The 24713-nt window shown below is 39.6% G+C and overlaps 1 protein-coding gene across 5 annotated transcripts in view; it reads left to right on the top strand.

The window, feature by feature from the left end:
• eif4g3a (eukaryotic translation initiation factor 4 gamma, 3a) overlaps positions 1-24713 on the top strand; it is a 59100-nt gene that overhangs the window by 1008 nt on the left and 33379 nt on the right. For 2 of the 5 annotated variants that reach the window (XM_083533899.1, XM_083533898.1), the window contains exons 2-5: positions 14152-14224; positions 19516-19653; positions 21676-21765; positions 23589-23621. In XM_083533899.1, the coding sequence (XP_083390025.1) occupies positions 14152-14224; positions 19516-19653; positions 21676-21765; positions 23589-23621 (334 nt within the window). Of the gene's footprint in view, positions 1-4922; positions 4983-14086; positions 14225-19515; positions 19654-21675; positions 21768-23557; positions 23622-24713 lie in introns of those variants that run through there. The other 3 variants (XM_083533897.1, XM_083533896.1, XM_083533900.1) reach the window with 2 other exon arrangements.

The following is a 24713-nucleotide window of genomic DNA, read 5'->3' as shown; positions in this document are numbered from 1 at the left end:
TGTGGGAAAGGGAGAAACCCGGGGTGGGGGTTAAGATGTCTGGGTTTGGGGATGTGTGGGAAGGATGGCGGCCGCTGAGGCTAGCTAACAAGGTGCAGGGATTGCTATCATGACCCAGATTAGCTCGGGAGTTTAGCGGGGTGAGGATGCTAATCGCCGCCGAGTTGCTAGTTCGGCGTCAGGAATTTGTGTTTGGCACATTTCACGTGTGTGTCAGATGCTTTACGGGCTGTGTGTGTGTGCATTGATGGGCCGGTTTGCTATGTTCGCCTGGCGCTTTTGTTCGAGGAATTTGACAACTCCGGCTTTGTGTGTGTGTGTGTGTGTGTGTGTGTGTGTGTGTGTGTGTGTAGCTCAACAAAAACGCCTCAATGTACACACTAGTAGCCAAATGCCGCTACATTTTTTTTTTTTCCTAGTAGTTTTATTGTATTTTAAGCCATGTATATTAAGTGATTGAGCTGAAATACTATTTAATTATAAACAAAGGGGTTTTGCGGACTCTCCCTCCCGCTTCTGGCGCAGGTGTCGCAGCTCCCAGCGCCATTAGAGACCGGCGGTCACGTGACCCCGGCGCTACGCGACTTACGTGCGCGTGAAGTCGGACGGATTGCGGTCCGGTCTTTTCACGTGCCTCGTCACGTTTCGGTCATCCCGCGGACGTGCCTTGTGATTCACTGTATGTGAGATGAGATGCAAATTATTAGCATTTTCCAGGGAGTATGGTACAGCAAAGCCACCTTGAATGTGAATAAAAGGTTTGTGTTCGCGCCATGTCCCCATCACGTACTACAAAACGGAAATGAGGGGGTTTGTTGTTGTGGCCAAAACAGCATACAGTAGCCGACCCTGTTTTTGTATTCGTTCCTTTGTCCAGCATTCCAGGTGGAGCCCAGACACGCTGGGTGTGAGGTGGGAACACTGAACAGAATGCCAGTCACACTCATTCACAACAAGGGGCATGCTAGTGTAGGCAATACACCCACCACTAGAGTTTTTGGGAGCTGGAAGAATACTGTAAGGAGGAAAATAATTTTTAGACACGATCAAACCCTGGAGCTGTGACCGTGAGATGCTCCCTGCCGTTCTGCTCCTTCACCATTACGTTGGTTTGTATATACCCGTCCCACATTTTTTCTTTTTTCAGAGTATTCTTAATCCAGACGGTATCGGATCCTGGTTTGATACTTACAATCTCATGTTAAGATCAATCTCTGCCAGCTTCTTCTTTCAGACTTGTGTTGAGGGTTAACATGCAAATCTGGGTTGTGTCAGTTAAATGACACACTTGCACACAATTACAAGACACAAGGATCCAACCTCAAAATGTGTCTATTAAAATCCAATGCAGATCCAGATTTTCAAGAAAGTATTGACCTGATTCTGTACAATAGTCATTTATTAATCTCTGAACATGATGGCGTATAATTTTAACGGTGAATTTATAGCAACTATTTAGTGTGGGTTTTTATTAGTCTTACTTCGTGCACCTTCAGGGGTAATGTTTGACCCAGTTTTGATGAATTTTTGAATAGACTTTTCTTATTGAAGTCTGCTGCATGAATGTGGATTAGTTTGGTTATTGGCACTTGGTTATTAAATAAAGTAATGTCCATCTTTCACTACAAGAGGGGTTTTATCTCTATTTTAAAGAGCCACACCCGAAAATAGCTTCATTTGAGGCCAATTAAGGCGGATCACAGTTAAACATAGTTTCGTTTGGGATACTTATCAACCGTTGTATTAATAATGCAACACATTTTTCCCTGCATAAGTTCCAGCCCTTTTCTGATGTCTCAAGTTTCTGATGCTGGCTGGTACACAACCATATGACCGCATGTTGGACAGCTTTCATCCATTCAAGCACATCAACAGATCAGGGATGTTAAACTAGTAGTTTCTACCATTCAGTGAACAGAGCTGTTGCTGTCTATAGAGGTCTATATAAATTATTACCAGTACATGATTATGCTTAGTTGTGGCCAACTCTCTGGGTGAAGTGATTGAGCAATAGTTTCATTATGATCCTTTCCAGAAGCACACTTTCTTTTTTCCTGCTTGTTTTGAGGCTGCAGTGACAGGATTTTAGAGAGGCAGTGGTTTTTTTAAACTGTGAACATTGTGGTGTTTTTGGTACGGTCAAGACATTAACTCAGACCTCTACCTTGTTCATGTGGGCATTGGAAAAAACAATTTAGAAACCTGGAAAGACTGACTGAAGATGTAACTTTGATGGGCTTTGATGTACACTATATGGTTTAAGTGACACGGAAACCAGGCATTCGCACCGGTCTGTGTTTCATCCCCAAAGCTGGAAGCACGCAAGTATTTAGAAGGTCTTTGTTTGCTGTACCATGAACATTTCGTGACCTCAAACTTTATTGAACACCTTTGGGATGAACTGATACGCTGCACGAATTACACCTACTTATCGCAAATCTCAGATTATCTTACAAGCGTGTCAAGTTCCTTTTGTTGATTTCTGCATTGCACATGCACGCTGATGGGAAAAGCCCCTGTACATGCTAATTCAAAGTATTTTTGCGGAATTAATTATATAATTAAATCTTGGATAGATGCATGGCTGTTTTGCATTCCTCTGGGATGGGATGTCTTTGCTTCCTGCCCTCTTGTGCTTTGAAGACTGAGACCATGTGTTACTCTGATGACGATTAGGGGAGCAGTGTGTGTGTGTGTGTGTGTGTGTGTGTGTGTGTGTGTGTGTGTGCGCGCGCTTGCATAAGGCAAGGTATTTCTACTGGTTACCAGAGCGACGGCTAGTCCATGCGGCTGCTGCTGTGCTCCTTACACAATAGCAGTGCTGCTTAGCATTCAGAACATGTGGCCGAGGCAGCGCTTCCCACCGCCTCCCAACAAAGGCCCAGGTCAGCCAGAGTCTCGCAGAACAAGATTTTTCTCTCACAAGCCTACAGTCCTGCTTACAGATTTTCTCCCATACTTCTCTCAGGCTTTCCTGATCCCTCTCTCAGACTTCTCCAGATATTTTCCCAAACCTCACACTACATTGTCTTCACTAGAGCTGCACAAAAGTTTGATTCTTTAATATTACAACCATTAAGGTTGTTCTACCTCGTTCCTAATCACCACATGCATGTACATATACGTGCCAAGACCATCCAGCAAAGTCACAATTAGCAAAGTTGCAGTACGTATTGCTGGCATCTTTGTGTCTTCGTCCTGCTTCATGCAACTTGGACCACGTGAACATATTGGTGCCACCACTTTCCTGTCCTTCAAAGCTCTCAATGGTCTCTTCTCATCTCTTCTGCTTGGTAAGTGTATTTTTATTACCGTACATTTCAAATGCTATTCAAGTGAAGCAGTACACTAGCTTTAGGTTTGCCCTCCCTCCCTAACTTTGTCTGTGTTGTTGCTCAGTAATTAACACTCCTCTGTCTTTTCCCGAGGGTCTGTACTCCGAGTGCTAATTCCTCACATATTTCTTCTTTGTCATGTTGCATTTTTTCCACATCAATGCTGGAGAACTTAACGGCATTTCATTAACTTCTTATACTCGGACAGATGTCCTGTTTTTGCACATGTGACAAATGAGCCTTTAATGCTTGAATTTTCTTTAAGAGAAATAAAAATTTTCAGCCATTTATCTGATCAGTGGACTTGTGACTGTGATGTTAACACAGTCCAATGTTATTTCTTCACAGTATACCATGATGTGAACTCGTTTCTGACATGCAGCACTGTAGCTTACCGTATTTTTCGGACTATAAGCCGCTACTTTTTTCCCACGCTTTGAACCCCACGGCTTAAACGAAGCGGCTAATTTATGGATTTTTCCTGGCTTTTACCTGGTTTCACATACTTCAAAGCCAAAAAACTGAGGTCCATAACATTAGACCAATGAAATTGCGGAACTGGTTCAGGTGAACCAAGGAAACTCTTTATATTAAATCAGACGCGCTCCCACTGAAACAGACCAAACCACATCATAAATATGGATGAAGTTCCTCTGACGTTTGACCTGCCGCTCACTCACTAACTCCAGTTGCAACAGAAATCATATAAGCACAGACAGGTTTCCAAAACTTGTGCTTTTTTATTTTTCTTGGCAACAGCGTTACGGGTTAATCAAAGAAACTTAGAACTGAGCATCAGAAAATAATAAGGACCTATTCCCCGGTCTTGCACACATGCAGTAATACCGTAAAAAGGCTATTCCCAAAATGCCCCTCTGCTCTTAAAGGAGCCACAACATATTTCACCCGTTATACCGTGTAACAGACACTGTCTTTCGTTAAAGCCTGTGTAAAGTTCATTAGTTTCAGTGTAGACACCTGCGGCTTATACATTGGTGCGTTTAATTTATGTTAAAGATAAAAATCTTTGTAAAATTCAGTGGGTGCGGCTTATATATGGGTGTGCTTTATAGTCCGGAAATTACGGTGTCAAGTTGCTCTTTATTGACCCCTTCATTTTTCCTTTTGGGTCAGGTTTCCCCACATGCTGCCTGCTCCAGGTGTTCCACATTCTCTGTAGCAAGCATGGTTGAGCGTTTTTTATCTCATACAGTGCACTGTTTTAGGTTTAATTTAACAAGTCGGATTTCTTATAATCTGCAGCTCTAGGCTTGGAGTTGGTATTCCCTCCACATAGCATATTACCTCCACACTCATGCAGCCAGTCTCTGAATCTCCTGGAAACCAAAGACTGGCACCAGCTATGTGCTCACTGCCTCAGACGACATCTGCACTGACTGTGCACTGATGATGATGATGATACTTACACAGTACATGTGGCTTGCAGGTTTAGACCCTGATTTAGAGTTAGATCTCTTAAGCAATGCAGCCCAAACAACCAGCTGGTTGCAAACATGCACAAGATGACTGATACAGCAGGACTCTTGTGAGAGGATCACAGGCATTCTGAAGCTGCAAGGCTATTCTTAGGAAGTGGATCTGCTTGGGGATGATGCCCCATTGGATCAAGTCCCTGTCATTGACATGGTGAGAATGCTTCTTGTAAAAGTAAGCCTTATGATATGTAAGCCATGCTGTTTACTGCAAACAATTTGTTATTCACTTTGATTTTAATAGAGGGTGCACTAAATCCATGATGTATCCCTATACAGGCTTTATAAGACGATAAATAAAATGTACAAATGTAATTTTTTTTTTTATTATTATTTTTAGTTGAATTTGGTAGTTTTGTAGCACATATCAAAGACGGGGCCATGTTCAGCACTACATAGCCGCTCCTTTTTTTCAGCAATAGTCTTTCTACGCCTGTTTTCTTGATGCATCAGATGTTTTTAATTAGTGAAAGGTCTGGACTGCAGGTAGGCCAGTTCATCACTCGTAGATGTAGTATGTGGTTTAGCCTTTCCTGAAAAAGTAGTTGCATATATGGACACATATGTTGCTTAAATGCCTGTGTATAGCTTTCAGCATTGATGGTGCCTTTCCAGATGTGCAAGCTGCCCGTTCTATAGACACTACTATACCATACCATCCAACACACCCATACCATCCAAAATGCAGGCTTTTGAACTAAATACTGCTAACAAGCCGGATGGTCCATCCTCCCTTTTTTTTTTTTCGAGGACACAGCAGCAATTGTTTCCAGATACAGGGCTTTCGGTTCTGTACACGCGTGTACCGAATGCAATCCTTTTTATGTGCCGAACATGGTTAAAATCTCTCTTCCTTAGGACTGTATTAAGCAGCGAACAGCAAGTTTTAGTCGCCACCTTGCACTTTAAGTGCGTGTTTTTAATTTTTTTTAATACTATTAAACATACACAACAATGCCAGGGGTATAAAAACAATGAACTAAATAGCACGGGGTCACTGTGGCTCCTCACTCCGTACCGGAAATAAGATTTGTTTTGCGCATGCATGAAAACGTTATGAATGCCTAGTGCTAGCATTATCCGCTAACCAGGAAGTGGATAGCGGCTAAAACTAGCGCTATGGATTCTTTAGCATTTTATGTACAGCTTCAAGAATTTCCTGCCAAAAGAGAAAATCCTGCCAATTTCACATCTAGGAAGTGAATGAATGAATGACGGATGGAAAGAATTGATGTGTTAAAGTATGCTGAAGTAAGTAAAACAGTTAAGTAAAACTTTATCTTTTGAAAATGTAATATTAAATGTAAAACACACTTCTATTCACATCTCTATTACCCAAATGGGGTATAACAATTTTAAAGTATCAAATCTTTCTATTTATTTAATTACATTTGTTACAATTGAATCGATTACTCAGCTGAATCAATATAAGTGTATTGCAATAAATTTTATTGATAATTGTTTTGTATAATAAATATTTTAAACCAATCAGGTATTTCATTAAAAATTTGGTAAATGTAAACTGTTGTTCACAAATGTAAATAATAATAATAATAATAATATTAAACTGCGTTAAAAAAAACCCGACAAGAAATTTTGTTTCGCATTTCTTCCCACTAACTGTACAGAAATTGAACCAAACTATGATTTAAAACCGAGGTACGTACCAAACCGTAATTCTGTGTACCATTAAACCCCAAAACGCAACTATTTACACTTTGCCTCAGTCCATTTTAAAGGTGCTTTGGAAGAAAAAAACGGCAAAATTTCTGTATCATGTTCCCAAATAGCTTCTTCTTTGCATAAAAGTGCTTTAATTTGTGCATGACTCAATGAACTGTGTTCATGAACAATAATTCTGTTTTGTGATTGTAACTACCTATGGATGGTTGTTCTGTGTGTGCTCTGAATCCTGGGTTCTGTGAAAAGTTGCCTCATAACTTGGACCGCAGAAACCACTGGCCCAGAACAGCTGGAGTTCTCTCCCTTTCTAACCCTCTGTGTTGTTGCTTAGTGTCAGTCATCTGTCATTCTTACGTCTTTATGACCCATTGGTGTTGATTCCTCTCACATCATTGCTTCAACATTGTGCTGTGTGACCATTTAAAAATGACTTGAAATACACAACTGCTCAGCTTTTCACAATACAATAGGTCCTGCAAAGCTGAGCAGTTGTGTATTTCAAGTCATTTTGGTATTATTTATTTTGGTCAGAAGAATAAGAAAAAAACAAGGCTGCATCTTTGTGTTTGACATATGTGCCATAACACTTCTTTCTGATTAGCTTAACCGTTAAGTTAGCATGCCTTGGGGTAGTTATCATGTTCACACTCGCCAACTTCGTTCATTGTATGTGCATATTTCAGTTAATCAGTCTCTTACATGAAAACTTGCATTCAAGCATAAAGCGATGGTTTACCTAAAATTCTTCACATGTAGTTGACCAACTGAGACAAGTACACTCTTTGACAGGTCCTTCTTTTTTTATGCATGAGAGCTTAATGTGTAAAAGCATCTCACCCAAAATCTGAACCTAAAATACCTGCAAAATGTATATTAAAGCCCAATGTATATTTACAAATTATATGTAAAGAATCCTCATTCAAACTTGGGAGTTGGGGCCCAAGGCCAGAAGACTGGTCCGCTGTATGTTTGGGGACACTTACGAAACAAAGGAAAAACTTTGGTTCAAAGCTGAAATGAAAACCCCCTTTTTGCACCATGTGGTTGATGAAAATAGAAATGCTAGCCAGGATTGAGCAACATATTTAGGTGCAATGTGAGGACAGAACAATTTAGCTGAAATGAAGATATATATATATAATATAACTTTTTTTTATTTTTTTTTCCCTCAAGAGTCCAAGCACTATGTGCTACATTACAAACTTTTTTTTTATTCATGTACCGCAAGCTAGATTTCAATATAATTCCTGTAAGGTTGGCTACCATGCTCTGACCTGGTCATGGTCGTGGTGGATTCTGAGCTGGGAGGTGGGAACACACCAGTCAGACACTATTGCTCTTTGCTCTGTTATAGTGCATGGTGACTAAGTGATCGTGGAGCGATTTGCGTGAAACTGTTCAATTGTCTTTAACAATTTCATTTTTTTTAATTTGTTTAAATGTGTTAGTCATTTGTGGAGCTACAGAATCGATTTAAAACCTCTGTGAAATACAATTATTTCCCTTTAACATGAATCTAGATGACTGCTAAATACATTGTGACACAAAAAGTAGACCTTGAAATAAAATGGTGCATTCTCACCGCAAAACCGCTTATGTCCCCTAACTTAATTAAATATTTCCTCTACTACAGAAAACTAAAAACCCCCTGACTCTTAGACTGCAATTCAGTTTTGTTAGTATCATGGCAGATGTACCTGTGGGGTCATGTACGGATAAACACCCCCCCCCCCCCCCCCCCCCCAAAGGGCAGCTCTTCAGCATTCCTTCTGTTTGCACTCAGTCCTTCACTGCACTGGCTGCAGGTATGAGCTGTGGCTTATTTAAAGGCTCTACCTCATTCAAGCTGCAGATTGCATTGCAACAAACTGTGATCGTGTCATGTATTAAACATGTATATTGTCCACAGAATGAGCTGGTGACCTCTGTGTTGCTTTGTTTAGTAAAATGCTGAGTCATGATGAAGCTGCCTCCTCTGCATGACGTCGGACTCATTTAATTTCACATTAGGCAGCGTATTGCACTTGTGATGAATGGGAGTTTGACATTAACAAAACATGTTGCACATTTTGTGTTTTTTAGGGCAGATCAGGAGGTGATTTAACCGGGTTTTAAAAGTTGTCCGGTTCCTTTGGGGGAAAATGAGCTCGTTCTGCAAGACAGCTGCTTTTTGCATTAACTTGCACCAGATTGTCCAGTTTCAGTTTTTAGTGTTCACAGATTGGACAGTTGCATAGCCAAATGAAACTTTTCAGTCTATATTAACATTTCTCACATTTTATAAAATGTACATTTGTCAACTATATAGCACTTACTGAAATGTATTGAAAGTCCAAAAAAGCAGTTAAAACTAGGAGAAATGTTCAGTTATTTAGGTGGAACATTCTCAGAGATGTAAAGAGCCTACCTTTTATTGAGCTTTGTAGTGGTTTATTAGTGGCGAGTGATTTTGTCTAGCTGTGCATGGCATGTGACTGGCATGTGTTTGTTTCAAGGTTGTGTAATATAAAGTCAAATGAGTGTATGTTTGCTTCTACAAGCTACATTTACTTCTGCACCATCTGCTACATCTGATTACTTGACTGAGAAACACTAGTAGGGCAGTTTCTCTCTCGCACACAAGTACTAGGAACTTCTCTCTTAACGTGTGATGTTAAATCTTTCTGTATAATTTGTTCATGGACATAACAGTTTACATATTCTTTTCCAACTTGAAAAAGACCTCTAGATGAAAACATGTTGAAACCTCTAGATGAAAACATGTTTTTTTGCTTACTTGGATTTAAGTGCAATCCTATGCTTTTTCTCATCTCCCACACTACTTTTTTAATCAGAAAAAAAAGTATATTTGTTTTCTGAAATCAAAAAGAGGTGGACTACTTAAATTTAAAACAGTGAGACAAAAATCACCTGTATTGCCTGTCAGTCATCTGGTACATCAGTTCTCTGGCAGTAGCATTCGGGTTCTAGGCTACACGTGTGCTTTTCAAGGAAACACTTGCGTAGAGAGTCGTATTTGTTTAAACTTTGATTTTCAAAAATACTAGCTCTAGCTGATGACATTTCACCTTACCTTCACAGTAGCGCAGAGAGCGAGATTTCAGCATCAGCACAGTTGTCATTTGAATTCAATGTTTTTAATACTATGCGTAAGGGTCCCTGGTGGTCTAGTGGTTAGGATGTGGCGCTTTCAACGCTGCGGCCCGGGTTCGATCCCCAGTCAGGGAACCAACCCCAGCCATTAGGTTTGCACAAGCCTTAGTGCCGGTCCCAAGCCCGGATAAATGGGGAGGGTTGCGTTAGGAAGGGCATCCAGCGTAAAAACTTGTGCCAAATCAAACATGCGGATGATCCGTTGTGGCGACAAGCCGAAAGAAAGTTCTTAAAACTAGTCAAGTTTGGCATGAGGCTGTAAAGCAGCAGTTGGTTCTAATCGTTCAATTGATGATCGTTTCTTCAATTTTACCGTCAGAATTTAGTTCCTACTTCTATTTAGTATTCAAAAATGCACGAGACGTCTTACTCAAAATTCATAGCAACATATGAAGATGATCTTGGAATGATGTAGCAGAAGGTTTAGTCTGTGACTCTGGTGCGTGTGAAGCTAATTTAGCAGTGTAACGTTCCTCTTTTCTTTCATTCGTGATGAGAAGGCTGGACACGGCACACCCACAAGCAATAACAGTAGCAGTTGCTACATGCCCACAAAAAAAACCCAAGGGATTTCTTGCTTAGTAATGTGTTACACTGTTTGTTGTTCTATTTGACCACTAGTTCATGGAGATGCAATGATTCAGTCGTTGCGGACATTTCTTCTGTAGCTTATTCAGCTCTTATGCACATTTTCTTCAGTCCTATGCTTTCTGCTTTTTGTCCCCCCCCCCCCCACCTCTCTCTCTCTCTCTCTCTCTCTCTCTCTCTCTCCCCCTCTCCCTCCCCCCGAGTCCTAGCCCCTCTACCCAGCTGCCACGTAGGCGATCCTTCTTCACATAATCTGTGTGCGGCTCCAGAATGTGTGCAGGCAGACTTATACTAAGTGAACTCATACACTGCAGCCTGCTGCTCTTCTCCTGCACCAAAGCTGCAACAAAGCTACAGTGTGTTTGAGGTGGAAACACAGCACTGTTGATGGAACTTTATATGTGTGTCCTTCACGAACACTCATGATCCACAGCTTTTGTTAGGTCTAGTAAGGCCAGGTTTGACATGCTCGCGCTCTCTTTCTCTTTCCCCTTCCTCAATTAACCACAATGCTGTTCAAGCGTCCTTCTTATACACGCATTCATTTGGCTGAATTTGCACTAGAATGGAGCAAAGTGGAAGAAGTGCACGAGTTTCCCCGAAGTTCACGAAACATAAACTCGAACTCAGCAACAGGGTGGAGAGACATTTGAATTAAGATTTCCTTAAATTTATGTAAACTATTTATGACGCAGTAAAGCAATAAATGCAAATGACAGGCTCCATTTAAGTCTTATTTTTGAAAAAGTTGTGAAAGACAGGTTGTTTAATATCTCCTAACCTCCATCAAGGGTGTTTGCCCTGCAGAGAATTATAGCGCTGCTTTCATCTATTCATTCATTTTAAATATAGTATAAAAATTCACAAGACAGCAATTTATGTATTATTTGGTTATATCTTGTTTTTTCAGGCAAAAAAAAGGGAAAGTTTCTGTGTTGAACAGTAGAAGTCACTTCACATCCACAAGAGACCTGGAGCATGAGAGATTTTTTTCCCCTAGGTGTGAATGCAGGGTCATACACACTCATCCCCTGCCTTTAAGGGTTTGCAGGAATAATACCACAGAGAAATAGCTCCATCAGCCCAGGGGGAAATCTGGCCATCCATAGCAGATCATCTTTGCTAGCTCTTGAAGGGAGGGGTCCTGAGACTGTTCTGCTGTCTGTGGTGAAGGCTATGGTTTATACAGAGGCTTTAAGCAACAAACTAGTTGTAATACATATTGTAACAAGTTAGTTTTTTTTTTTTACTTGAATATTCAATATTTCAACATTTAAGTAAAAAAAACTTTGCTTATATGCAGTGTAATTTCTTGTAGAACAGAACCATTTGACAATAGTCAATGTAAACCAAAATCATCACCCTATTGAAGGAAAGATTCAAAACCACAATGAAAATCAAAGTAAAAAAAAAAATAAAAAAATTATTAAAGGCTGATCTAAATTGCATGAAGTTAGTAGTGTGTACGGCCAGCATGTACCTGTATGTACTCTTGACAATGTCTGGTTCATGCTTCTGTTGAGATGGCAGACAGTGTTCTGGGGGAACTACAGCACAGTTTGTGGTGGTACGTCGTGTGATCCAGTGGATATCATCCTAGAGGTTGATGACAGTCAGTGGCATCAGTACTTTTGTTATCCAGAAACTTCCTGCACACTTTGGCCACATGAGGATAAGTGTTATTATGCACCTGTGGCACATTGCATCAGTCTGACTGGTTCTGAGAAATTCATGCCAGTACCGAACAGCAGTAAGGGTACTGTTTGCTTGCACATGGAGGTCTATGTGACCCTCTAAGGAGGACCCCCCACCACCCCCCAGACCATCACTGACTGTTTGCTCTGAAATATACATGCCAGCAACCTTCTGGAGGTCTTTTTTTTTTTTTTTTTTAATCTGGCAATGTTTCTCTTCACAAAAGTTGCCTATGTCAGCCACATCAGACCTCCTTGTAATAGCACGTATGGCTGTTCCATACTGGTTGAGCTGGACTACCTGTTTAACCTACCTAATGCTATAAGCAGTGATGAGGACGGGAATCTAAAGGCAAATCGGTCAGGAATTTGCCACTTTATTTGCATCAAAGCAGGTAAAACTGATTCAAAATCACTTATGCTTCCTATTTGGACTGCTTTATATGCCTGAAGTTTAATTGGCTTCATGTTGTACTCTGATGCTTAAATGTTCCCCTTAATGTTTTTGAGCAGCGCATGATTGAACACTTCAGTGCGATGCTACGGAAGTGTTAAATTGTGACTGTGGCAGAGCCAAACATGGCAAAGAGTTTATACTTCTACATGGGAGGGATTTTATTACTCTCTTTTTCCTGTCAGTCAGGAAAAGATATTTTAGTGTTTAAGTTCCTATGTGCTGAAGAGGGCAGATGGCATTTTCATTGTGTGAGAATAATGTTCAGGTTCATTCCTTTCACCTGTGCCTTGAACTTGTGATCCTGAAGCCAAGGAAATTACCCTGATGATCTCGGCTGCCTGTTCTCACAAAGGAATGTGGTAATAGAGAGCAGAGTGATGTTCCCAAATATACTCTTACACACACACACACGTGCATGGCATCATGCTGAACACAGTCTTGTAGGAAGCTCACTTTATCCTTACACATGCGCGCACACACACACACAGCCTTCTTGGTCTCATGTGGCTTTTCTGAATAAGGGGTCATTTCTTTTGCCACTGGACTCAATCTCTTTATTTAACTCTCATCTTGCTTTACGGTTATACTCTCTTTCCATTTTGTGTCCTTCTCTTGTATCTCTCTCTCATACTGCCCTGTCTAACCCTTGTACCTGCTTGTTTTACATTTTAAGCTCTGCTTCCCCACTCTGTCTTATTGTAAAGCTTGATGTTGGCAATCTGCCAACAAAAGTACTCCGTGTGTGTGTGTGTGTGTGTGTGTGTGTGTGTGTGTGTGTGTGTGTGTGTGTGTGTGTGTGTGTGTGTGTGTGTGTGTGTGTGTGTGAGAGAGAGAGAGGCAGAGTGAGATTGAGGAGAAGCTCAATTTCAGAGGAAGATCGAAAGGGTGCTGAGAGAAGGAGAAGGTGGGAGGAAAGCTTTCCTTGAAATCATGTGACCATTCTGTTTCTCCCTAACACAGAAACCAAGAACTGCTGGTTCTTCACTTTCTCTCTCTAACCCCCCCCCCCCCCCCCCCTTATTTTCCCCTTCCTTCTGTCTATTTCACTCAAACACACATACAAATAAAATACTTGCTGCCTCTTGTCAGTACAGAGATTGGTTGAGGTACAGAAGGTGTAATTCCTGCTGTTGGGGAAAGCTTTCTCAAATGCACCTGCTACAGAGCAACAGCTGTGTGACATCAGTGGATTGGTACTACCTGTCATTTCTGATGTGGCAGACTTGATGTTTGCACATGGTTTCACAATACAGTTACCAAGATTAGATTAGATCAATGGAAAAAATTCATTGTGTGTGTGTGTGTGTGTGTGTGTGTGTGTGTGTGTGTGTGTGTGTGTGTGTGTGTGTGTGTGTGTGTGTGTGTGTGTGTGTGTGTGTGTCCAAGAACACCAGTGCAGTTTATCAAAAACATTTTTTTGATAAACATTTATTTAGTGTTTATGTTGAGCTTGAAGTCACATTGTTATTCCATGTCAGGATTTATGTCAACATTATTTTAACATTATCTTTGTTGAGGATAGAATGGCCTTAATTTATTTAAATTTTTATTTATTTGTTTATTTATTTCTCGAATTGGGACTTTCTAACCTCCTTATAATACTATAATGAGATTTACTTAGCAATCAGCCCCAAAGTCTGAGCACGGGTTAATCTGAAGTTATTTTTTACATTATTTTAGTAGTTTATAAAAAAACATTTCTTGTATTGAAGCCTTTCCAAAGTTTTCCTTAATCCTGCGTGCCTCAGAATTCCAAGAGCAGCAATGTCCCTGGAGGATCGGCTATTTCCAGCCCAACACGCCATGGCAGCGGTGTATAGCGTAAGTTTCTGTATCAGTACATCCACATCTTAAAATTGTCATTTGTATAATAATTTATTAAGACAATTATGCTAAATATTTGGCTAAACATGCTTTAAGTCAAGTCTCAGATTATGGAAAAAGTCACTAGAATAAGACAATTAAAAATTCCTGAGCCTTCTAATATCTTCTTTCTCATTTATCTCCTTACCTCTCATTTACAATCTCCTTATTTATCTTCCTTCTTTCTTTTATCTTTTTATGCTATCTTTTAACTTCCCCCACCCCTTGTTTCTGCAAGCTTAACCTTTAAGATGAAAAATGGCCAGTCTGTCTGCAGGTGGAGAACTCTGTGGAAAACGTCTGGAAAAAATGTTGCGTTACAATTATTTCCATTGTAGCAGTCTGGCAGCTACATGCTAAATAGCTTTGTCCCTTGGTTAAGACTCTTCACCTCATGTTTGGCCAAAGGCTACAGTTTGTAGGCTGTTGGTGTGCAAACATAATCAGTCTGAATGACCTTCCGTAAACAGCACGATGTGAGGCACATCTCCTGCAGAAAATTTGGGAAATGTCTGTAAAAATTATTACTTTGAAAAGGCCAACATGCTGCTGAAAGGCATTTTATTCACATCAGGCAAAAAAAAAAAAAAAAACTTCAAAATTGTAGAGTATTAATAAAAATAAATGAGTATTTAGTTTTAATCAGATATAAAAATGAAAAATGTTTTCATATGAATAGTCCATCAGTGTAAATCTTATTCTGAGGCTACAATCACATGACCATTAGCTGGACTGGTGTATTTATATATAATTTGACAAAATTGCAGGTGAAATTCAAGTGATTAGTTTTGATTGAGCCCCTCTTGCCTTTCTGTGAGCATTTATATACTGTATATGTATGCTTACTGTCCACTTTAATAGGAACACCTAAACACTTGCACTTTCATGCAGTCAATCATGTTGCTTAAGGCAATAAATCACACAAAGAGTTAAGAACTTTTAATTAATGTTCAGATCAAGCATCAAAATGAGACTTGTAGAATGGTTGTTGTGTCAGACAGTTTGGTCTGAGTATTTCAGAAACTTATTTTCTTAAAATGTTTTCACACTTTTTTTTTAAGTTTATACCGAATAGAGCACAAGCATAATTATTCAAACGCTTTTCTGATGAGCAGCAATGGTGACTGTGGCAAGGAAAAACTACCTTCGATGTTATAAGGAAGAAACCTTGAGAGGAACCAGAATCAAAAAGGGGAACCCATCCTCATTTCGGTGATATCAAGAGTGTGATCATAAATCTTTAAACAATACAGAAGACTGGAGAGTGAGAACTAACATGAGCACTGGAATGTAATTATGAGTACCGTATTTTTCGGACTATAAGGCGTTACTTTTTTCCCCAAGTTTTGAACCCCGCGGCTTAATTTTTCCTGGGTTTTTCCCAATTTTACAAACTTCAAGCCAACAAACTGAGCCCCATAACATTTAAATCCAATGACCTTTCCGAACGGAAACGAAAAAACGCACTTTACCTGTGTTTTAAGCTGCACGGCTTCGGGAGAAAAACTTCACCAGTGGCGCACGACGATGACAAAAGATAAACTCCCCAGAGAAATAAGTGATACCTTGACCTACGAGTTTAATTCGTTCCATGGACGAGCTCGTATCTCAATTTGCTCGCACATCAAATCAGTTTTCCATATTGAAAATACTTAAAATGGCATTAATCCGTTCCAACCCTCAAAATGACACCCTGTTTTTATGTTTCATGTTATTAAATTGGAAAATACATTTTGAAATAACAAATCTTGTATAAAAACATAATAGAAAGAGTATGTAAAGATATAATAAGGTTTTATTCAGTATATTTTCCTTGGAGATGAGACGACTTGAGCTAACAAAAACGCCGGTGTGTGTGTGTGTGTGTGTGTGTGGGGGGGGGGGGGGGGGGGTAGAGGCGATAAGCGGAGGCAGAGGGAAAATTCGTTTTTTACTATCACTCCTGTACACTACGTATCCCTAAACTTTCAAATTTGTACTTTTTCTTTTTTGCTTATCTTAATTTTCGTCACAATCTTCGCTTTCTGGCTTCGCTTCGCCATCTAGCAGCGGTGTTTCGAGCTCGTACCTCAATTTTTTGCTCGCGTAACAAAGCAAAAAAATCTACAGAGTGACCGCTCGTACCTCGGAAAACTCGTACATTAATGCACTCGTAGGTCAAGGTACCACTGTAGTTGTGAAAGGAAGACGGTGAACAATGACTTACTTGGTCGGCTACTGTTTAGATACAAGCCGTTGTAGCGCGTTGAGTCTGGGTGAAGGGAGAGCTCACTAACTCCAGTTGCAACAAAAATAATATAAGCACAGACAGGTTTCCAAAACTCGTGCTTTATTTTTCTTGGCAACAGCGTTATGGGTTAGTCAAAGAAACTTGAGAAATGATCATCAGAAAATAATAAGGACATAATCCTCAGTCTTACCTCAGAAGAGGTAAGACTGAGGATTATGACTGAGGACCCTAACCCTAACCCTACACATACACACACGCGTGCACACACACACACACACATGCAGTAATACCGGAAGAATGCAGTGCATACTATTCCCAAAATACCGCTATGCTCCTAATAGAAGCGCAACATATTTCACCCGTTACACCGTGTGTAACGTGTCTTTCGTTAAAGCCTGTGTAAAGTACATTAGTGTAGACACTTATTAGTGTAGGCTTATTTATGTTAAAAATAAAAAATATTTGTCAAATTCAGTGGGTGCGGCTTATATAAGGGTGTGCTTTATAGTCCGGAAATGATGGTAATGTCCTTTCTACAGTCTTTTACAGTCATTGTGGTTATAAAACTAGGAGCTACTAAGCAATTAATAAAATAGCTCAACATTTGTGATAATCATAGATCAAACACCTTCTCCATGTCAGAACCTTCAAACACCCAAGGAGGTCTAGTGTCTAAACCCCACATGAAGTGGGATCCAATTGGCACTGGTAAGTCTCTAGATGGTTCGGGATGTTTGCTGGGTCGGCATCTACTTCTTTAAAGGTCCACAATCTTTATAAGGTGGGGCGTGACTGGGGCTGGAGCAACCTCAGGAAGCCTCGGGATGGGTAGAGGGAGAGGAATTAGTGTAGCTACTGTTCATGATATTAACAAGCACAAGTTGATAATGTGCATGTGATCAGATGTTCTGGAGCACAAAGTTATGATGTGAGATGTATGTTATGTGTAGGCTTTGCTAAAAAGATACGTTTTTTAATCTGCACTTAAACTGGGAGAGTGTGTCTGAGCCACGAACACTGTCGGGAAGACTATTCCAAAGTTTAGGAGCAAAATTTGAGAATGCTCTACCACCTTTAGTGGACATTGCTATCCTAGGAGTACTACTAGAAGTCCAGAGTTTTGAGATCTCAGGGAGCGTGACGGATTGTAGTGTACTAGAAGACTGGAAAGATAATTGGGAGCTGAACCATTTAGTGTTTTGTAGTAATGCATTACAATAGTCTATTCTGGAGGTCATGAACGCATGGACGAGCTTCTCTGCATCAGATATAGACATATTTCCTAGCTTTGTAATATTTCTAAGGTGGAAGAAGGCTGTTTTTGTAACATAGTTATGATTTTTACAAGACAAGTTGCTGTCTAAAATAACTCCCAGGTCTTTTAGTGTTTAACTAGTATAAACTGAAAGGCAGTCTGCAGTAACTCTAATCCCTCTTTACAACATTGGTGAGCAGGAAAGCATCTCGGCATGCACAAAACAGCGAATCTTGAGGTGGATGGGCTGCAACAGCAGAGGACCACATCATGGTCTACTTCTGTCAGCTCTGCTGGCCTCAGCCTCATCCAAAGTGCATAGCTGAAAATCAGGTCAGGCAAAAAGGTCTTTATTTCAGTCTTTCACTGTTGTTTTATCTGTGTTTATGATGGCCTCAGATTTATGTTCATAGGTGACAGGTGTGGAACATGATGTGGTCTTTTGCTGTAGTAGGGAATCCATTGTATGATGTGTTGTTCTGTGAGGCCTATTTTAAGTGACTATAGGCCTCCTGTCAGCTTAGACCAGCCTGGACCTTCTCTGCTGGTCTAACTCGCTCAACAAGCTGTTTCATGTTGCAGATCCTCCATACACTGGATAGTTTTTGCACCATTCTGTGAAAACTTTTGAACCTATTATTTGTGAAATTTTCAGATCTGGCACTATCAAGCATGCCACAGGTAAGTCACAGAGCTGACATTTTCCCCTGTTCCAGTGTTTAATGTGAACAATAATAAAGCTCTTGATCTCTATCTGCCTGAATTTATGCTTTGTGCTAGTACCACATGATTGACTAATTAGATAACACTGTAAATAAGCAGTTGTAAAGGTGTTCCTATTAAAGTGGACAGTGAGTGTATAATTTATTCCCCCAGCGAAGCACCTGGATAGATATCTCCACCTTTTGTTTGCCCTTTAAACACAATGCAGATGTTAAAGAGCGTTAGAGTGGTTCCACTCTATCATTGCCTGGCTGCCACTAAAACACCTGCACCAACAAACAAAGGATGTAAGTCTCAGTCTCTTAGCAACTGATGGTAACAAAACATCTGGGACACGAAATAATGGGAGGGATTAACAAGTGATTTTGAACGAATGTATGATAGCCTTGCCTCCAAGCTTTACTAGCACCTGTAGACGTTACAGTCTCCAATCCCTCTCTGTTTCTCTTCTATATGCTTTGTTTTATTTTCTGTCACTTGTTGTCTTTCTCTGTCTCTATTCCCCCAAATCCAAGCTCCCTGTCAAAATTCGTCCTGCTCCAAAGAACTTTCGATGTCCCAAGCAGTTTTTGTGGTTAGATTGTTCCTCTTTTTCAGAATAGCGGCAACAAATGCATCATCTCTGACGTCCGTTTCCTGATGCTCCCTCTTTCAGTGGGTTATTCTTGTTTAATACTCGCAACGTGGGCGCACATTTAGAAGCCAGGGTTCTGTGTGCTCATTCAGAGAATAGCAGAATGACACCATTGTTTCAGCAGTAGACCGAATAATTGCTGAAACGGTTTCACCTTTTGGCTATTTGGAGAAAACATGAACAGCTCTAGGGTTTACATAGAGTACTGGGTACCAACCCTAATTCTGGGCTAAAGCACTAAAATGTGTTTGTGTCACTGACTTGTAGGCCACAAACTCTGCTCCTGCCCTTTACAAACACACTAGAAAACATAATAATAATATAATAATAAAAAATGTTGGCTTCTACAAGTCTGTGAAAGTGTCTGCATTGTATGTATTTATTTATTTATTTTTTTTTTTTTGCAGGTCTCAAGGCACCCTGGTCCCCCCTACCAAGGGCATGATCTAAGCAAAGGCCACGGCCCCTCACCTGCTCTGTCTCAGGTATCAGCCTCTCCCGCGCCTACCTTTCGATACCTTAAGGGCTGGGAGCCAGGCGGAGCGGTAAGTGTGTCTTTCTGTCTTAAAGGTTTTCATACATCTTGGCCATTTAGAATAAAAATAAATTGACATCATAAGTGGGTTTGTATCAAATTCACACCTTACTAATATGAGCTTCATGGCCCCTCTAATGTGGCCTCACCTTTTTCTGATGTTCAGATACATTTACTTTATAAGCAAACACAACTGTGCAAATGTCATCAGTCTCTAGAGTAAAAGGCGATTAGCAGAAGTTCAGGCGTTAACTTGATTAACTATACGCTAATAATGGACTTGTTAAACTTAAACTGAATTCAAGCTGTCATAGCTGTCTGTGTGTCAGTTTTGCTGGTGTGTGTTTCTACAGAAAATAATGATTACTCAGTCTGAGAAGTTTGAGTTTCAGCCACATCTGATTTGTTATCTCATAATTACCGTAATTGCTGTTATTTTAGTCTGATATAAATGCACTCCTAATGGCTAAGAAAGTTCCCACCGTTCTGTTGAACAGATGAAGCATCTGACATGAGCGGAAACTATTTTCAGTGTCATAATATTTTATCTTGACTTTTTTTCCCCCACCTACATAAGTGTGTCAAGCACAATGTTTTGCATCATGAGTGGTTAAAAAAAAATACATTTGCTTTACTCCAGGGATGGACAAACCATTGGCCTGGATACCCGGGTTATTTCTTCATTTATAATTAAAAAATAAAATAAAACGTCTTACTATGCTACTAGGATGAGCTGATTGACAGTGACAGAGAAACACTGACAAATTCTGCATGATTTAAATGTCTATTGAATCTTGTGGTGTTTAGGAAATATTACCTCCTTTAACATGTGATGTGTCCTGTTTTATAGTCCAGTATTTATACCAGTATCTTAACTGCTGTATTGTCTAAATTTGGATGCAGTTTTCTCACATGTATGACCTTAACAAACAGATATAGCTGTTCTAGATTTCCAAGCACGGAATGATTTTGCTCACAAAATGTGAACAGGGAATTACATACAGAACATTTAAGAACTTCATCAGGGCTACACCCCTAGACAAGAATTCAATGAGTGTTTTTGCTGTGTGCTATTTTGTAATGAGCGAAGTTATTTATATGCTATGTAATATTTGTGTGTGTGTGTGTGTGTGTGTGTGTGTGTGTGTGTGTGCGTGCGTGCGTGCATATATGTAAATTAATATAAATGTGAGGTCAGGCAGTCAGCCTTGTAATTATAGTTGACAGTTAATAGGAAATTAATTCTTAAAAACTGGCAGTATGATTTTAATAAATTAGCTAATCCGATTGTGGCAGCCAACACAGTTGAATAATGCACGCAGACTATAAATCGCAACTACTATGACTTTATTATAGGATTACATTTATATTAAAGTCATTTGTCAAACACCCTTATCTAATTTATGCAACTGATCAGTTGAGGGTTAAGGTTAAGGGGCCCAGCAGTGACCACGTATTGGTGACAACCTTTCAATCAGAACTCCAGCATCTTAACCAAAGAGGACCATTAAATATGGGTCTGTGGTAGTATGGGGTTATTTTTACAGAGATGTGGTTTGTATACTGTTTTTATAAACACAGCTGCTTGTAAGAATGTGTAATAATGGGATTGTAGACTTTTCACATTGTCTGTAGTCACTGGCTATGTGTATTAACCTAAAGGAACACTGCTAGTTAATGATAGTCTTCAGCTGCTTCTGCTGTGACAGTCCTGCTACCCTCCCACAGTGCACTCGACTGATGACTGAGACAGACCTTGTGACTGTGGTTCACATAGACTTATTAGCAATTATTCCTCTGGCCACATACACACAGATAAATATAGTGATTTGTTTTCTATATGTTACCACATATTCCATACTAACTTCTTTTTTTAGAATTTATACTTGCTTTGTATATTACTTTCATCATTCTGTTATATATTTGTCTAAATAACGTGTGTGTGTGTGTGTGTGTGTGTGTGTGTGTGTGTGTGTGTGTGTGTGTGTGTGTGTGTGTGTGTGTGTGTGTGTGTGTGTGTGTGTGTGTTCAGCCCTCCTACAGCCCCACACAGAATGCTGGGTCTGCCTCCCTCATATATTCTCAGACACAGCCAGTGAACGTTCAGCCACCGAATCGACCTGTAAGTACAGCTTATATTTTGTTTTATTATTATTGCACATGAAGCATTTATTTTTAATGTAGTGGTTTAAGACTACATTTACCTCTGTTAGTCAGGATTATATTATGATGAGATTATATGCAGGTGTAAACACGCACAAGACACACGTAAGACGTCTGATCACTTAAACCGCTTCTTAGACACATTTTAAACAGACTTGTTTAATTAGTCCTTTTAAGATTGGACTAAATTTGCTACTAAAACATTGCATCATAATGCAAGTGGTCCAGTTTCATATCTAAATCAATGTTAAACACAGAATTGCATTGCTGCAGACAGTTACAGTGTATACAACTGTTTTCTCAGTTTTTCATGTGGGACCTTTTCTTTTTGAGTCATGCAAACAGCTTTGAGCTGTGGAAAAATCCTGTGGACACTCGCACCCATATGTTTCCCATCCGCTGTCAAAGTTCACACATTGTCAGATGTGTTTGTCCTGTACAGAGCTCTGATCTCAACCTTATTGAACATCTTTGGGGCGTACAGGAGCACTGAGCCTGCTGGTGCCCCAGGTCTCCTCACTTAACATCAATGCCTGACCTTATTAATGCTTTTGTGGTAGAATTAGCCAGTGGAAACTTCTATCCAACAATGGGCCGAAAGCTCTCTTAGTTGAACGGATCTACAACTTGGTTGTACCAGAGATGTATTCATTTATTTAAACCGCCACACGCTTTTGCCCAACACAAAGGAGCATCAAAATAGAACATTTCAACCATCTGAACAATTTCTAAGAATGAAGTCTGTGTGACTGTGTTCTTATTTATTTTTTTCCTTTGTTAACAATTTACTGCTTATGCTTCCAAAATCACTTAACTAAGCTGGATAGAGGATTGTTTAGATGATGACCACAGTTCCCAATTACACAGCTGCTAATACTTTAAGTCAAAAGCTTCATTTACTTAAAACCTTTAAGTTTTAGTCTGTAAATTTAATTACAGTGCAATGATGTACCTTACAGGTGCATTATATCCGCATAGCCAAGTGAAATTAAAGGTATAAAAGATGACGCTACAGCCTACTGTAAAGGAAAATGACAGTTTAGTACACTTTTTTCTGGAAGTGTTGATGGTAAAACTTCACTCAGAAATATGGCTGGAAAGATGATCAATTTAATGTCACTTCACAAAAAGCAGAAAACATGATTTACAATTTAGAGTGGTGTTGAAGAGTTCCCATTCTGTTTATGAAAATATTTGGTTAAAATAAAACAATAATGGATGTATTTTGTGGTTGGAAACTGCTGCTGTAACAGTTCCATATAATTAATACTTAAGAAATGAATTAATTCTTATCCATTAGTAATGTTGTGGTAAGTGTAAGACTTTTAATGGTTATAGGTTATCACATTTAAAACTGTACTCACAGCAGAAACTAGAGCCATTGATTTTTCAGCTTGCGTTTAGCACCTCTGATCTGGAGTGTGTCACGGAAATCCTTTCTGTTGTGTGGAATCGACCATGTGTCTCTGGCTGCTTCTCCTTCTGCTGTCAGATACAAACCTCATTAGCACCATGCTGAGATCCACCAAGAAAACAGTCTGCACTGCTGAAGAGTGTGTTTGTTTTTTAAACACGTGGGAGGAAATAAAACTCTCCCCTGCAACCTGCCAAGCCCCCCACAACGCCCCCCCCCCCCTTCCCCAGCCTCCTGTCTTGTAGAAATTGAAATTTTAGCGCTGTCAATTTTCTGCATACTGCATATTTCTATATCATATGCTAATTTTATTCTCTTTTTCTTTTTCCTTGTTGGTGATTGCTACTGCATCATACTGTTTCCATCAGTTTGTGACGGGGCCTCGACCCACCCACCATCAGGTAACGTCCCTCTTGTGCCAGGGTGAATCTAATCATGGGTTTATTTTAATGCTTAATAGATTACTGTTTAGAACAGCTCATTTACAGAGACTTTGTATGTTGGATATCTACATAATCTAAACAATGTGTTCTTTGAAGGTATAATCATTTATATTGTTTTTTTTATTTTTTTTGGTTTTTTTTGATGAGGGTTTTTTTGAAGGAGGTGTTAAATTCTTTTGGAAGAAGACTCTAGTGTCAGCACTGGTCAGTCAGTGTCCATGTGCATTCCTGTTTCTCAGACTTGACAAACAAATTTTTTATTAATTTTTTTGCTTTTAAAGATGAACTTGATTGTTTCATGAGTTGCACAGCATTAAATGCAACTAAACTATTCAGATTAAAAGGTATAATATATAATTTGTTAAAATATACAGATTTGTAGGTCTAGACCTCTTATATAAAAGAAATAAAACATTATAGGACATGTTCTTATAGGAAACCCTCAGGGTGTAAAAGAGTTACCTCAGGCTGCATCACACCACCCTGTGGCAATGGTTAGTTCACCATGACAACAGTTTTGTTTATTTAAAACTTTTACACGGGAATTACCGTCCGTTCACGCTTCAACTTAATTAATCAGTGTGTAGTGGGCATTTTTAGAGAAATTTACTTTTTAGATCACTTCTTGTTGCATTTTACTGGCTTCTTCATGTATCCAATGGCCTAAAAACTTGTCCTGACCTAAAATGTGTGTTTGCTTTTATTTTGGCCTGGTTACTTTAGAGAAAGCATCAGACCTTCACAAAGCTGCAATTCAAGTTCTGCAAAAGTATTTTCAAGCTCTTTAAAAGCTTCTTCCTCATCAAACTATGAAATATATATACAAACTCTATCACTCTATATTGCTATGCAAGGAATCAGTATGTCCTTGAATGCCAGACCATTTAAGCCGTCTATGTTTCTTGTCATTCAAAACGAGTTGTCTGACTAACAGATGTGGAGCAACGAAGACTGACACTAATTGCTTCAATTTATCTGGGTTATTTGTGGAGCATCTATATGCAGTCATTATCTATGATGCACCATATGGGATTGTTGTATTGTGTAGTA

This window comes from Silurus aristotelis (assembly GCF_946808225.1).
Source record: "Silurus aristotelis genome assembly, chromosome: 28".
NCBI lineage: Eukaryota > Metazoa > Chordata > Actinopteri > Siluriformes > Siluridae > Silurus > Silurus aristotelis.
Note: the sequence above shows the minus strand (reverse complement) of the source record. Positions and strands in the feature narration are given on the sequence as shown.